Source organism: Manis javanica, chromosome 7, assembly GCF_040802235.1.
Source record: "Manis javanica isolate MJ-LG chromosome 7, MJ_LKY, whole genome shotgun sequence".
NCBI classification, from domain to species: Eukaryota; Metazoa; Chordata; class Mammalia; order Pholidota; family Manidae; genus Manis; species Manis javanica.
Window position 1 is genome coordinate 16,897,789 of NC_133162.1, and position 17,899 is coordinate 16,915,687.

At 34.5% G+C, this 17,899-nt stretch overlaps 1 protein-coding gene across 8 annotated transcripts in view; it reads right to left on the reverse strand.

The window, feature by feature from the left end:
- The window catches only part of VTI1A (vesicle transport through interaction with t-SNAREs 1A), a 324,481-nt gene that overhangs the window by 251,435 nt on the left and 55,147 nt on the right, over positions 1–17,899 (reverse strand). For all 8 annotated transcript variants that reach the window (XM_017677977.3, XM_017677974.3, XM_017677978.3 and 5 more), the window contains exon 4: positions 3,851–3,928. In XM_017677977.3, the coding sequence (XP_017533466.2) occupies positions 3,851–3,928 (78 nt within the window). The remainder of the gene's footprint in view (positions 1–3,850; positions 3,929–17,899) is intronic.

The following is a 17,899-nucleotide window of genomic DNA, read 5'->3' on the forward strand; positions in this document are numbered from 1 at the left end:
GTCTCTGTCCGCATACAGATAACGAATAAATGCTGAACTCTATTAAACGCCCTTTACACATTATCGTGGGTCGAACACACAATTTTCTGAACTTATGATGACAGTCTATTTATTTTGCTATAAACCCTCAGCACGTAACGAACAGATTTGTGCCTGGTAATGATCTGCTCTGCCAGGGCTATATGAAATGATACCGACCTTCTTTAGATCTTGGGGAATTAAATTGACCGACTTCACCCCCTGGTCTGTAGCTGAAGTTTGACACACTTTATGCACAGCAAGCCCAAATCAGAACTTAAGAGAACCTCATTTAAAAAAATTAAGCAATCATATCTGCTCAAGTATTGCATTACCACAAAGATTTTGGCAGTTTTGAAATCTCCTACTCTTTCTATATGTATTTTTGAACCTTACATATAGGATTTACTCATATTTCACTTACTAAAATATATTCACTGATGAATATAATTTTGCAAAAGGACATTGAGAGACAGTTAGTGTTCAGCAGTAGAGCTTCGAACATTTCATTTGCCCCATTATCATAATAGGAGATTTAATTTTGTAAGATTTTTTTTCCTTTTCTGAGAATGGTTTTCATGAAAATCAAGTTAACAACTATTAGAGTTTCCACTGTAAATACAGCATTACTACATTTCAAAAACTCAACTCCCTCAAAATGTTAAAATTTGCCATATGAAGTGGGAAATAGGATATTTTAAAAGAATAGGATGATAATGCCTAAGACAATAGTCCCTCAAAAGCTGATGATCCAGCAATACTTGAATGTGCAAAGTAGATCATTTTGTCCCATCTTTGTAAATCAGGGATGAGCTATATTAGATTGTATGAAATGGATATGAATCAGAATTGAATTTATACAAAGCATTTAATCTGAAATCAAATGAACTAGTGTACTGTATGAGGATATTAAAGATGCATTTGAAAAATTCTTAATTTCTGAAATCTTAACATTTCTAATCATTGCAAAAATGTTTATATATATGTAAATTAATATATTTTATAGTTAATTTGTAGATTATAAATACGTATAAATAAAAAGCCAGGTTTTAGATGCCTTAAAAAAAAATACATTATAAATGGCCAGAATGGGAAATAATAGCTAAGGCATTCACGTTTGTCTAAATCTCCACAAAGAGGCCACCATAGGGAGGATGTGTATATTGCATTGAAATAATTAAGTAGTCAGTACTTACTTTAATAACTTATTTGTGGCTATTGCTATGAATTCTTTATTATTTTCCTTTTCTGATCTACTATTTAAAAAAATTGAGATATATCCCAATTTACATGAAACAAATATTGCTATTTTTGTATCATTTTGCTCATCTCCAAGTTTTCTCTGTATATTAAAGTTATAAATATTACACAGCTAAGAAGTTCTGAAAATCAATTTATCAACAATTAACTTGAAAATAAACTTATATGTGGGCAGAAAATATTTTCTTGTCTAAATTACAGGTGATTTTATCCAGAAAAAACTTTCTTCTCAGACATTGAAGTTCAAAAACATATAATAAGAAGAGACAACTTAAAATCTTCTCTTCCATTAAAGAAAGCAGCTTCTGTTTTGATTCCACAGTCTGAACGAATGCTGATACAAAATAGTAATTCTCAAGTGACCGTTCCCGGTTAAGGATGTTGTTTTAGTTTGAGGGGTTTTAATTCCTATATTATGATAAAGAGCCTCAAAACTACCTTTAATGACTTCATTGTGATTTGGCAATTCTGCTACATTTGGTAACAAAATATCCAAAAAGTTAAGTGTGGTCTCTTTGAACTTTCAAATCTGATTCGAATTTTAGACTGAAAAGTTCACATAAGTCATAATCTAATAGTTACATAGGCTTGTGACTGTAATTTATCATACTTTATTTATTGAACTGACAGCTCCTTACAACTAAACTTCAGGTTCTCCAAGAACTTTCAGAATTTGTAGGTTTGATTTATACAAGTCCAGGGGAAATCTCTGCATAATCACTTTAAAGTGACAGGAGTATAATTTGAAAAATTCAGAAAATATGAACTCAATCTATTTTTGTGGAATATTTTTCTTTAGGCATAAAAAAATCATACACATTATGTGTGTAAGGCAAATGTATTAGGCACATAAAATGTCCATTAAGGGAAGTGAACATGCTTTAAAAAATGCGGGGTGGAATCCCTGTCACAGTACTACAACATCCATTACAATAAAGGAGTCTGAGTTAGACAGGTACACCCCCTTCCGTTCTGTTTCCTCTATATTAGGCAGTAGTTTCAAAATAGGGGAAGATCTATAGCTTTCTAAAGAATTGACATGGGAACGATGCATTCACTTTTTTGCCAAAGAGGTAATGCTTTTTTGCACTAAAGATAGGAAATAAAATTAGGATTCATTCATTCAAGAGGTATGAGCAACCTAACTCTCACTTAAAATAGGAAAAAAATATTTTTTTCTCTCATCCTCACATTATTTATTCTATTATGAGTTAAAACCCTTATATCACATTGCCATTTTATGTTTGATGTGCTCCTTATTTTTTTTTCCCGTAGCTATTCTCACATTTCAACAGGAAAGCTGAAATCCCAAGTCAAATCTTCATATTTTTACACATCTGAACTCAAGCTGATAACATCCAAATGATGGAGGAGGTAAGACCTTTCCCAAAACAAACATCATCAGTTCAGTGATTTTTCTCCCTTTTTTGGGGGTGGTAGGTGGATGGGGGCCTTAATCACATAAGCAACATACTTGTTGCTTAACATTATAGTAGATAATAATATAGTTTCAGCATATATAGACCTATAATATAATCAATTTGAAATGGTAAATAATGATTATGCAATTTTTATAATGTGTATCAATATGTTTTATTACATTAAAATTTTGTTTTACCCCATGAATGATTTATGTTCATCTTTATTTAGGCAGAGTAGAGACCTTCACAATACTTACCAAAGTAACATTAATAAACACATTCAGATTTTGCTTCCAAAGTTCCCTGCCACTTATTTTCTTTAAAAGTATCAAAAAGAATCAACCACTAGGCTGTTTGAGACATTTTGAAAGTCATCTCTACATTGAGGTTTCTTGAAACATTTTTTAAAGTTATACATATTATCTACATGAATTAATGAAGTCTGCAGTATTAATACAAAGAAGTGAGACATTAATTAAACTCATAACTCTACTGTGTGATTCAATGAAAACTGACAGCCAAGTTATAAGAAGAAATTGAATCCTATTTTTTGCCTATGCAGATCTTAAACTGTACAGACTTTTCACATTATTATTATTACTGTTATTACTATTATTATTTGTCAGAGGCAGGACCTCTTATGACTATCCAAGTTCCACACTAGTACTTACAATTTGCATTTTGGTGAATGTATTTTTAAGAAGCTACACAATAGGAGACTGAGCTGCCCTGTTGAATTTTGAAAGCTTACTTTCGTTTGTTTTGCTGTGAGTGTTGATTTAATTATACTGCATTATTATCAAAGCTGCATTATGTACTTTTTTATTCCTTTTACATGTGTTTGAGGTGAAGACCCTGGCTTTGTCTGCAAACTGTGTGTTTCAAGTTATTCCTTAAGTACTAAATAATAAAGAAAAGAGAAGAAAAGATTTTTTTAAAAGATAGCAGACAGTGATCACAAGGTAAAGGGTTAAATGTAAGATCTCCAAGAAACATTTTGAAGTTGATTAAGACTCCAGCTTTGCATTAAACAGTATCGCTTCCACATGAGTTGCTGCTAATACTGTTAAGGAGCAGCTTGAGAGCCCAGTGTGGCTGTGACCTCCTTCACCCTCCAGCCACCCACCGGGCCTTCCTGATTAGCATTCTACCTGGTTCTCTGAGGAATTCCCATCATCCCCTAGGAGCTCATTCCGTACTTCGTCACTGTAGGCGATCCGTGACCTTTTCTATAAAACAAAACAAAAAGGGAGAGAGTAAGATGAACGTTTGAAAGTGAAGGCTTGGAAGCATTACTGGTATCAAGGCGGATCATTTCATACCTCGAGAGCCCCCTAATGGAAACCTATTTGCTAAAATCTGCAAACCCAAGTTGTGTAAAGTTCTTGAACTTGAGAAGTTTAATGTAAATCAGAACTGTCTCAAATTTCAATAATGAAAGAAAACTCTGCATCATGTAAGTACTCTATTAATACTCACAAATGGATCAGAACTGGCATGTTACTCTATGTATAGTCATTCAAATAAGACTACCAAACTGAAGGAAATACAGCTATATAGCTGTATATCTGCAAAACTCACCAGACTGTAATTAAAACAAGAGTATATGGTGGTCTTTAATACTGTGACAGGAAATGCTCTACACATGTCTTCTGAAATGTCTAATTATAGGATATTATTATATCTCCACTATACACTGGAATACCTGGAAGATAGTACATCTACCTTCCTTCACCATTGTGATATAACTAACCAAAAAGGTGAAATTTAAAAGCCCATCCTGTTTCCAAAAAATAATTTAAACGTCTCCAAGTCCTTTATAAACAATGGCCTAAAGAAAGTAATGTGAGTGTGTGTGTGTGTGTGTCTGGTAAAACAAATTACATTTCCCAATCCCAGTAAATAAAGGCAAGGAGGCTATGAGTCACCTTTTCCCAATTTCAGTAAAGAGAAGTGGGCTATGATCAACATTTCATTGTGGAATTTTGTTTTACAAGAAATCTACCTTTACCTGTAAAGTCCAAGGGACATGTCTGCAGGCAATTTCATGAATTACCTGAATGTACACACATTTGGAAAAGCAGAAAGCCTCTGAAAATTAGTTGGGAATCTAGAGTGCTACCCTATGATCCGACTTCAGCACCACTATCTCAGTGCAAAGTCAGGTATGTACTTTGCTGCCTTTTCCGCTTCTGAACTAAGCAAAACCAATCAAGTAAAAAATGGCAGCTGGGGAACAGTAATCTTTCTCACTTGGGGTCTACAGTTTAGGACTTAAATTTTCTTTTGTGTTCAACTGTGATCTGAAAAGTTGTAGTTAAAAAGGACTATCCCTGATCTGTGAGTAGAAGTCACCAAGATTTTTAGATTTTTAAATTAGTGAATGAGTTACACTACCTTTTTTTTTTTTTTAATTTGAAAGGACTTTCAACAAGAAAAACCAATAGATTTTAAATCATTGTAAAGTTGCAGCCTTCTCCATTGGGGTTCCTTATCTGAACCACAAAACACAGAAAACTACTTCAAGGACTATTTTCCCGATTCTCCTGCGGATGGTACATAAGAGTTCATTCAGTTCACTACATTGAATAGAAGCCTTAGGGCATTTGGGTTTAACTATTTGGCAGAACTCAGCTGAAAAGGGCTGAAATGGAGTATAAATAAAAATAAATAAGTATAGACATCCCCCCACCTTTTTTTTAGAAAACAAACCAACCAGCAAACGGTGTCATGGAATTCTAAAGGTAGCTTTGGTTAAACTGAGACTAGAGCCCTCGGGTCCTGACACAGCTGAGTATTCATTCATTCTACCACACAAAATTTCCTCCCCAGTTTATCACCCTCTGAAAACCCTCAGGAAAAAGATACAAAAATTACAAAATGTTTCAGTATAGGAGATAGTGGTATCTCCTCCCTGCCCTGAGTCTCTATCTGAAGTTATGCTTCCCTGCTACAAATGGTATCTTATACCTTGGCAAATGGAGTGAGTCTGTAAGTAGATAAATATAACCAACAGTGCTGCAGAGAGGACAAAGTGGAAAAGTTAAGTCATGAGCCTGAGGTCAGTAATGTCACCCATAGCAGATGTCTTCACAATTCAGGATTGACCCAACTTGTCCATTTGTGAACACACCAGACTTCTTACCACCACAACAGCATATAGTAAGCCCGCTTTGCATATTGTATCTAATGAAGCTACTGTTAATTATCTCTGTCTGTTGACTTCATACTGGATTGTATTGAAAAAAATGCTAAATGATAAGGTCAGTAAACCTCATGGCCTTACTACAATATTTAGATCAACCCAAACTTTTCTTTTGCCCGTTTGGAAATCCCCACTATAGCAGTTTCAAACCAACCAGGCAAAAGTATTTTACAGCATTAAAGGAAATGAGAACCTTTAAAGAGGCTGTGGTATCAGAGCTGACTTTTTAATTATTCATTTCATCACTATGGGGGACTAAAACATTCCACAGTATGCAAGAATATCATATGGAGATTGTTTTTGTTTTTCCCTTTTTTCACCAAAATACCAACAAATTGCCATAGATTGTTCAATTATATTATATTCTTATTTTGATTTACTATACTTCAAAAGAAGAAGAGAATTATAAACATGTATCCCTAAATATCTAATCTTGTGGTTAGAACCCATTGCTTTTGAAAGCCAGCAATTAAAAGTGTTCATGCTCAGCAACAGAGGAGAACTAAGGATTTATCTACAATTAAAAAGTGGTCCCTATAAATGTCATTCTTTACTATGTGGGATGGTAAAAACTGGTCACTTGGGTGGCTTTATCTAATGAAGTAAATGACATGCTCAGTTTACAAATGTTCTCTGATAGGACCGACTTCTTTTAAAGAATGAAAAGATTCATTTCAAATACCAGAAACTGTCCTTCATGAAAATAATGCAACCAACGCTAAAAATTGAACTCTTCATACTTGTGTATCAGTCAACAAATTTTTTAAATTAAGACTTTAATTAAGAATTATATTTAAGTACCTGACATCTCCTAATTTTTTTCTAATTTGAAATTTTAAGTAAGCTGATTATAATACACCATAATTTAGCCTGCAGGGTCATCATGAAACTAACTGAACACCAAAAAAAGCAAATTCCTTTGAATGACAAATTGCTTACTTTATGGATAATTTTCCTTCAAAACACCAATAATTTTACTTTTTATGGGATTTTTAGAAACCTTACTAAGTATGATGTATACTTTAATTTGGAGGATTCAAAGTTAATGAAACTGAAACATCTACCATATCTGGATAAACTAAATTATTTTTACTTTATTATCAACTATATAAAATTTGTACTTTAGCCAAATGCAAGCATGAGAATATGAGCTGGAAATGTCACACACAGAGCTACAGTTTGAAGGAATCCAATTCATAATGCATTTTATAAATAGTTAATGACTTCCATACATAAGCTAACCAGGCAAATCAAGAAATTGTCAACATTTTTAGTCATAGTTGTCAGTTACCACTGTCTGCGGGTGCTTTATATGTGGCTTCTGGAGAAGATAGAAGCTCCATGCAGTTTGTAATCTATTGCATTTCGGGTCTGTACGATAAGGGTGGAAAAGCTTCAACTGACAATATTTGCCACACACACACACACACACAGTTAAATACCAGAGCAGTCCTCACTTCTAGTTGTGTATTTGTGTAAAGCTTATATGCCTTCTAACTTACACACTTGATGGACTGGACACAGTTGGACAGAAAAATCAACAGGCCCTTTATGAACTATAGAAAAAATATGAAAAACTAGCAACTCATTGCTATCCCTAAAAAAATAGATGTACAAAATTTCAATGGTTGTGTTAAACTGATGAGAAAACTTGAGTCTTTCGTTATGAAACCAAGAATTTCAGATTCCAAGTGGTTTTCATTTGGTGTAAGAACAGAACTTTTAAATACAGATTGGCTGACTTTCTTAAAACCAAGTTCAAACAGATAGACTTGATCAGTTCTATCTGGGAATTTGGCTTGAAAGACTTGATCTACACTTGACTCAAGCCTTAACATTGCCCAGCTGAACTGCGTATCTTCCTGGACAGCCATTTGCCAAACTAGAAACAAAATGAATTAACTTAGCTTAAACTAATTAAGAGCTATGATCTGTGGTATGGCTTCCTGTATGATTCTACATGTGACACAGGGTATATGTAACCAGAATGAGTATTCTACAACCCACCACTAGCATAAGCATAACAATGAAGTCGGTTTATTACTAAAGCTTATATAAGAATTTAATTTCCATGGCGTGCACATGGCAAAGCAATTGCTTAAATTGCTTCACCTGGGAATTTAATACAATGTTATCATCAGACCAGCCACATTGTAAATAGATTTGTAATGCTTTCCATGTGCTGCACTCTGTTGCATATGAATTAAGTAATGATCTGGTATTACAATAAAATCAGCTAGTTCCCACACCTGGCAGACAGGATATTTCACTAAATTAATACCCAAACAACTACATCACAATGCATGGGAGAGGAAACCATCTCTAAGGCATTCGACTTGAGTTTTACATGGGGGGGTGAACATTCCATGGCTATGTAGAATGTCACTGTGTTGAATGGGCTGCTCCAGACAATCTGCTTCTAACATCTGTATCACAGAATTAAGACTCTCATTCCCATTCAGTTTTGGCCTAGTTTTCTTCATTCAGTACATTAATTACTAATCAGCAATCCACAACATTACAAACACTAAGAAAACCCTTCATTCTAATCTGTGTGCTGCAGACAGCCAAATAATTGATTTGATACAAAGTGCAGTGTGGTTTTGGTAAGTAATGAAAGAACAGCTTGTCCTATTTCCTAATCAAATTGGTCTATAGAAGAAATGGTTAATAGATTTCTCCATAGGTCTAAAACAAATTACCCAGTCTGGCTAGACTTTTCCATTGCTTCTACCATGTCTTTCAGTCTCCATATATTTAATAATGCCCAAAATTACCAGGTGATACATCTGTTAAGAACTGTTACGCTTTCATAGCTAAAGAACTTAACTGCTTCTGTTATAATTAACACTTTGGAATATCTATAGCATACCATGAAATTGTGTTTATTAGCTAGTCATATAATTGCTGGCATTCATTTTTACCTATCTGGTTCAAATTAAATAATATCATACTTGTGTAATGTCCACATGGCATTTGCTAAAAGGCACCTATCTTCGGCACAAAGCATTCCATTTTTAACCTCACTTACATTTCTTCATGGCCAATTTCAGCTTTTCATCTGCACTCTACCCCTGATCCAGGACTTAAAAACGCTCATCAATCCAGGACAGGAAACTTACATTTTGGAGGGAAAAAAAGGGGGATTTAAGAAATCTGCCTTATCACAGTGTTCTCTCTGCTGTGTTAATTCCTAGCAAAAAGTGACTTATGATTAAAACATACCATACTACATGATTTAGGCAGAGGCGAAGTAGACTGTTAAGTAAATGATAGATCCTTGGAAAGTTGTTAGGATGAAAAAGCACAGAGATAACATTTCAGTATGTAATCTAGTCAAATTAAGTTTTCTGAGTATCACCTTCTTCAAGATCTAAAACAGTGATAATATTTATTTCTCAGGGCTGTTGTGAGGGTCTAAATACTATAAACAAATGGAAACCTACTGTAATACCTTGGATGTGATAATCTTGCAAAGTGTATTCAATTACATATTAGTAAGTACTGGAAAGGATGCAATGAAACTGTTAGGCATAAATGGCTGAATGTGTAAATTAGTACATACTTGCTAGAAAGTGATTTGCCAATATATACCAAAAAGTTCATATTTTTTGACTCGGAAATTCTTTCCTTCCATGAAGTTCATATTATTTGACTCAGAAATTCTACTACATTGTTTTGTCCAATTCCCTATTGTATGATGTTACAATTTTTGGATGACTTTTCAGTGGTAAAACTTTACTGCATTTCTTTAATGTTATTGGAGAAAGTAAGTTCCAATCTGTTTCTTCTACTAAGTAATCATTCCACTAAACATGGCTTGCTCTTGCTCAAGGTACTGTTTGAAGGTCAAGCTCATTCACTGGAAAGTGCACATGCCACATGTCACCAATACTGTAGCACTAATAAAAGCAAAGCACACTCTTTATCATAAACTCATGGCCAATGGACCATATGCAAGCCACCAGAGAGAAAATACTAACATGCCCTGCTGCTAGGCTATCAAGGGCTGGAAAAGCATGTTGCTGTGAGGACACTGAATCAACCCATTATTCTTGAGTATGAACTGCCAGGAAAAGAGGTTTAAAATTTTTTGGAAAACATTTTAAATACTGTCTTTCTATTATAATCACTCTCATTATTTTTGCTTGAACTTTCAAAAACATTTTACATGTTTGAAATGGACATTTATAGTTTGTAAACAGTAAGATAAATTATACTATGTTTTCTTTCAATGATTTTTTAAAATTTAGCTAGAATATCATAGGTGAATATTATATGCATAAGATGAGTTTATATATGTATATATACACATATAGACTCACACAAACCCATATGTAATCCATATGGAATAACAACTCTATTTGTGTTTCACCATGCTAGAATAGACTTTTATTTATACTAGGAACTCTGACCACATTGCTGCTACACCTTTTAATGATTTACAAAACAGAGAGCCCAGAAATCACATAACTGTACTTCTTCATTTCCTCCTCCATCATATCTAAACTTAAGCCTGAAATTTAAGTTTAGCACTAATATTTCAAAATGCAACTTGAGTGAGTTAGTATCATGGCTCTACTTGCCTGCATATGCTTATAGTTTATGACTTTGACACTGCGATTGCACACACTGTGGCTGTGTCTGAAATCATGTTAGCTTGTCAATCAATAATTAAATTACTTCATTTGGAAAAATCAGCTCATAATAGAATGCCCAGATGTTGTCAACATCTGGAATAGTGTAAGTAGGCTGTAGAAGAAACCTAATTCTTTAAAGTCTTTCTAAATCAAAAATGAAATAACTCCATAGACTGTATTTGAAATAATAAACATGGCAAAATGTTGATTATTTTGTTTGATAATGATACATAAATACCTTTTTTTGTAGATTTTAAATAACTACTGAAATGAGGTAAATAAATTTATATGACTAAGTTGTATCTAGGTTTCCCTATGTAATCTGCCCAGTATTAGGGAGGAAAAGTGATCATTCTTTGAAAACCTGCCTACAGGCATCATTTCAAGTAATTTAGGTATCTAAAAACAATCATCTTGAGGATTCTGTGTAACTGACACTGAGGTACCTTATAAATGAGAGTATCTTATAGTTGACAGTGACACATGGCATCATCTAAACCAACCTGCCTATTGAGAGATTAGTTCTGAGCCAGATGGGTGATCTACCCAAGGCCACCCACCTAGGAAAGACCGGGCAGAACAAGGGCAGAATCTGTTTCGATGACCATGGCTCTTCTCACACAGGACAGGCTGGGGCCCTCCTATTGCACATTCCCCAAGGCAAGTTTGGCTGCACAATTCATCTAGTTCTGTGAATTCATCATCAGCTACAAAATTGATTAGTCCATAGGTTTTGCTATTTGTCACCGTCCTCCAAAGTAGAGAAAGAAAAAAACACACTTTTACGCACACATTATTGTCAACATCTGAAATGCAGACAACAGTAAATCTGAAAGTTCAAGAGGGACAAATGCTTAAGAAAGAATGTTTTGTTTGATAGAATAAAATGTCTGCTCTCTGAGGGTGAGATACAACTACATTTATGGATGTAACTTAGATGTGTTTCAAGATTAATCTTCAAAGACTGAACCATAAAGAAACAATAATCAGCCTGCATGGCAGGAGAAGAGCTACACCAGTTATTAAGATGTGTTAAGAATTCCTGCTTACCAATGGGATCTAGTCACCCCTTACACAGTTATTCTAAAACTAGATTAGAACTAGCCATCTTATAGGCCAACAATTTTTATAATATTTTTTTCCTGGTACTTATTTTTGAACCCATGTTGTGACAGATTCTTTTTATAGTATATATGTTACAGTAAGGTTCCAGAGCTCATAATTCAGAGCTGTACTATATGCGTATTAATGCTTTATGAATATAGCCAATAAAACTTAAGATGCTTAGGCAATAAAACAAAATTCTTTTAGCCCAAATTCTCTTTAAAAACATTTTGAAGATTACTTCTATAAGAGGTGGCCCAAAACTATAAAATATATAATAAACATAAACATCCATACCTGACCTAAACATGTTCTTCCTAAAAGATTCCCCATTTTCAGTTGAACAGAATAAAATCCTGCCTACTTGGGGGCTTTGCTTCATCAATGAAAAGTTCTTTCTCTTGTATCTTCAATGTGCCTCTCTCTACTGATTTGTTCCTTTAAGAATATACACATTTTTAAGAGTACCAGCTTAATATGTTTTTTAATGTTATTTCACCCTGTAATACTCTTCCTAGTTAATGCCCAGCCTCTCTTTATCCTTCCCTTCCTAGCCAAGCTTCTTGAAAGAGTATTCTACAAAAAACACTAACTTATTCACATCCCAGCCACTTCTCAACTTTATAGCCACTTCTCAACAAACTTGGTATTTTCCTACCATGCCACAGGACTACCCAGGATCATCAATGACTTCCTAGTTGACAAAATAATTGGCCACATTTTTTAAAGCTTTCTTGTTTTAGAATAATTATATAGACTTACAGAAAAGTTGCAAAGATAACAGAGTTTCCATGTAACTCACATGTAGTTTCCTCTATTATTACCATCTTACATTAGTATGGAACACTTGTCACAACTAATGAATCAGTTGTTCATTGTTACACATTATTATTAACTGAAGTTCATGCTTTTTTTCAGCTTTCCTTAGTACCTAATGTTCTTTTTCTGTTCCAGGATGCTATGCAGGATTTCATGCTAAATTTAGTAGTCATGTGTCCTTAGGGTCCTTTTGGCTGTGACAATTTCTCACTTTCCTTGTTTTCAATGACCTTGACAGTTTTGAAGAGGACTGGTCAGTGTGTTGTAGACTGTCCCTCAATCGGGATTTGTCGGATGTTTTTCTCATGACTAGACTAGGGTTATGTATTTTGGGAAGGAATACCACAGAGGTGCCATTTTCATCACATTTCAATTGCATCAACTGTACATAGTATCAACATAACTTGTCACTGTTGATGCTGACCTTGATTACCTGGCTAAGCTAGTGTTTATCAGGTTTCTCCACTGCAAAGTTACTCTTTTTCTCCCTCCTATACTGAACTCACTATGCACAGCCCACATTTAAGGAGTGGAGGTTATACTCAACTTCCTTGAGGGAAGAGTATCTACATGAATTATTTGACATTCTTCTGCATGGGCGATTTGTCTATTCAATCATTATTCAATCATTCATTGATATCAGTATAGACTCATGGATATTTTATTTATTTTCTATTTTGGCTTATAATTCAAGACCACTTCCTTGACTTTGTTGCGCAAACTGCACCAACTTTGGTTCCAGTGGCCCCTTTTCAGTCCTTTTTTCATGACCTCTCAATAGCATCTGACACTGTTCCCCACTTTCTCCTTAGCAGTTACAGTAACACACTCCCTTGGCATCCCTTCCATCCTGTTGGCGTCTCTTTCCCGATCTCTTTCATCAGAACTGCTCTCTCAGTCTGTCCTAGGTTTTCATCCTTAGCCCTCTTCTCCCTCATCTGAATGATCTCAGCTATACCCATTGTTCTAACTACCACCTAGAGGCTGGCAGAAACATGTTTTCTGCATATTCTACTCACAAATCTAATTCCTACTGGGTGCCTTAGGTAACCTAAAGGCAGCTTAGACTTAACACAAAGTAGGGCATTTTCTTTCTCCTACACTGTTCCCATTCCTGTTTTCCCCAATATGATGTGTGGTGTTACCACACACATAGTCTCCCCAGACAGGAGCCCAAAAATATGATCTCACTTTTTCCCTTACACTCCCAATCCAATCAGTCGCCAAGCCCTATGGATTAAACTTCTACTTTTCAAAATATCTACAACTGGGGCCATATTTCCAGGATGCCTGTTACCTTTTGCACTAGTCCCTATTCTTTCCTCATAACTATTGTTACCACATAATTCAACCTTCTTTTTCTATATAATTATATTTGAGAGATACTTGCATGGAAAGACTGACATGTCTTTAGGCAGAGATAAGCCAGGGCGTACAAATTCTCAGCTAATCATTTTGGGGAGTAAAGGAGAACCCTTTAACCATATCTCTAGCAGAATATCAAACTATACGGAATATAGCCTACATATATAATTTATTTCAGAATAGGCATGTTAAAACAGAAAGCAATTCATCTAAAAGCCAATTCAAGTATCTCTACTCTTTTAAAGTTTTCATTATACCACTTTGCTTTTATGTAAGACCTACACTAGTACCAGTTTTCGCTAACCAAAAGAAATCTGGAAAGGACTTCCGCTTTCACAAAAAAGGGCAGGAAGTGAAAGTAACATTCAGTGCTGGTTTTGCAGCAAGCTGTAAACACAGCGCTCACCTAGAGCAGCGAAGGTGGCCCGCCAGCTCTTGCCCAGGGGTCAACACTCAGCAGCTCAGCAGCAAGCACACGTAGCCTTAACTGTGTCCATGAGCATCTGTATTTTATCTTGATTTATTTTGTGCATCCATTAGGAAAATGTGTCTTAAGGTATAAGAAAAACCTAAGAGAATTTATTTTGGGGTCTAGGAACACCCAAAATGTTTCCCATATAAATTAATGGGACTTGCTTCTTGACTTTGCGCCATCGTGGCTTACGAAAGATTTCACAGGAAAGTGTTACTTTCCGATACCATGGGAAAATGCTAAGCAGCAGAGCGCTCTCCAACTTTATAAAAGTCAATACCACATTTCTCTTTCATTTCAAATAGGCATATCTCATATCAGCCATTTTGTTGTTCTCCTACATTAGATATATCCATTTTTTCTTATGGAGGAGCTAAAAGACCACCAATTCAAACAAGGTGATGTGCATTCGTATTTCTTCTTTGTTTGTCTGATTTGTGGAACTGAGGAATATGGATTACTTCTGTTATCTGCATGAAGAAGATCTGCTACAAGCCTGGCATTCAGTTTGCTTTTATCTCTAAGACCCCAAATTGTACCGTTAGGCAACAGAGGACACTTATCTAGATTGAACTGTCATACAAATAGATTTTTGTCAGCCATTCAATTTTGTATTAGGGAACACGCCAACAAAAAACAAAACCCAGCAACTGAAAACAATAAACCTACCCTCTACTGACAGGAACAAATTGCTGTATTTCAAATGAATAAGAATGACTAAAGGTTGCACATCCAGTGTGTAGGTGCAACAGAAAAATATTCTTGGAACTAATTCTGTCTAGTTTTTCTGGGAGTGGTCTAACATACAGCAAGCACATAGCATAATTAATACTAATAAACATGAGAAGAAACACTGACAGACAGGAATGACGCATTATCAGAAAAGAATGAGGCTATTAAAATTCCTAATCAAAATTCAGTGGCTACATGAAGGTGACATTGTGATGCACTTTGAGTTTGTTCTTTGATCTGTAGTCCTTCCTGGAATGCAGGTCATGCCTCTGTCCACAAAACAGTCAGTTTGAATAGTAAGACCATCATTCTCCCAGAGCCTCAATTGATTCTGATTCCATGTCTTCAACATCCACAAAGAACAACTGAAAACTTTAGAGAAGTTACCTCATCACCATTATACCTAATATCTTCCATATTTCAGATTATTTGGAAAACTAGAGTTCATCTCTTTAAAGCTGATGTTAATCCCAGACATTAAAGATGTTTAAAAATTATATCAATAAAAATACAGTAATAAAATGTATATAATTTGAAAATAGTATCAGTTTGCCCAATGGTATCTAAAATAGTTTAGTTCCCTCCTCTAGTATTTTCATTTGAGTTAAATCCTTTCCCTTTTCTATAAGTTGAGCTTTCATTTTAAATCTTATGTAGCTACTCTTTCAGTGAAATCTAGTCTTGGACTTGTGGAATCATGAACTGCTGTGAGTGAAATAAGCATGCAACTCCAGCCCTGTGAATCCACGTGAAGCTGGAATATAAAATAAATAAACTCAAAAGGTCAAAAACTCACACTGAACTCATACAATTTTACTAAAAGAAATCAAAGTAGTTCAATCATTCAAATACAAATACATACAGCTTGAAAAGGAGTATTTTTCAATTACAATTATATAACAAGAATTTGATGCTTTACAAAATTCTGTAATATGTCACATGGTGAAGCGTTAACATTGTATGTTGTGGCAACAGGTGCTTATGTCAAGACTTGAGATTTTATTACAGGACAGTCTGAAAAAATAGTACATTCTAGATATAAGACATGAAAAGTAACTGTCATGAATGTTAATGAAAATAGATAACAGGACAAAAGCAAGGTGAAGTATAGAGTCCAAGTTGCCTCTACATTTTGGTAAATAATAGAGCTATCCGAGAAAGATTATTATATATATTCTTACTTTGAGGAAAGTTATAAAATTACATTACTTTAAAAACATGAACAGATGCATGCTGTATACAACCTACTTTCAAATGGTTAAGAAATTATATATATATGTACAGAGAAAAAGATGAATAGAGAAAGCATATATAAATGATAAATCAAATGGAACAAAATGCTAATAGATAAATCTAGGTAAAAGACTGCATGCTCTTTGAACTATTCTTCGAACTTTTCTGAAAGTCTGAAATTATTTCCAAGTAAAAAGTTTAAAACGATTAAAAGGCATTAATTATTTGGAGATAGAGGTAGAAACTCTTGGTAAAATAATTTTCTATAACTTGCTTATGCTTGAGATTAGCTAACTGTCCAAATAAATCCTTGGTTAGATAGATAATACTTCATGGTAAATAAAAATATGAGACCATTACTTCATTCAAGTTCAGAACATTTAAACCGTTAATTTTTACCACATATGACAGTATTTTCCTTTTTTTCCAGTAAAAATACAGAATTTTATTTGCTAGTTTTAAATTAGCAACATAATTTTCTTCTGTAGTTCAGCTTTTAGAATGGACTGAGCCTAAATCATCCACGGTCAGAGAAGTTCAAAATCATCAGTTCCTAATAACAAAATATTATCTACCATTTAAAACAGTTTGACAATAAAGTGTAATTCTTTTTCTTCTTTTCATTCTGAATGAAAAGTTTTAAGGGCAATAGTTCTAAATTAGGTTGCTTAACAGATAATAAGTAACTTCTTTTTATTTTTATTTTTATTGTTTTACAAAAATGCTTAGAGGGATGTAACGTAAATCTCATTGGAGTGTTTTGCACTACCTGAAGATCTTTTATCATGCTCTTAGGTCATTCTCTAACGTTCTTGAAGAGAATACACACACTGACATAGTTAGACGTATGCCTGTTAAACTTTGACTTGATTTAGCAACCAAGGTATTGCTGATCTGTCTAATTTTGACTGTGATAGCCCTGGACAGGGACTGAATGTAATTCTCTTCTCTGAAAAGAACACAGCCAATTTTGGTGCTCTATAAATATGCAATAATGATAGAACCTCAGGGCTAGAAGGGACCTTGAGAGGTCCTCTAGTAGGCCTTGCTCTCTTACATCATTGCACATAGAATGTATCCCATAAAGACCTCAGGAAAGGGGTCCCTAGGCTTTCATAAATGAGGTTTGCCAACAGTCACTGGTTATTGGCAGGAATTTTTTCCCTAATTTAAACTTAAATCTATGGCACTATAGTTACACATACAGTAGAGACCAACAATAGCTGCTGACCATACCTGGCGCATCAGTTCTTCACAGGCTTGAAGACACTTAACAATTCCACAACTTTGCATCCAGGGAAAACGATCCCAGGACCTTTCTTCATCTGTCTAATTTTCCAACCTTTTAATCATCTGAGGGGCCCACTAAAGAATTTTCCTTGAATTATCATTAGGCCTGGTAGCCCCAATTATACTCAGAGATGGATTATAGTAGATTCTTCCAAAGTCTAACATGAACCAAAATGTACCTAATCTCTTACTCATGATACCTAAAGTTGAGGAGATCACTCCTTTTTCTGTTCTTTCTTATTTCTGCTCTGAATATTTAATATTATTTATACACATATATGTTTGACATTTGGGGCTAATTTCTATTATATTTTCTTGTCCTTTAAAGAAACAATATGAT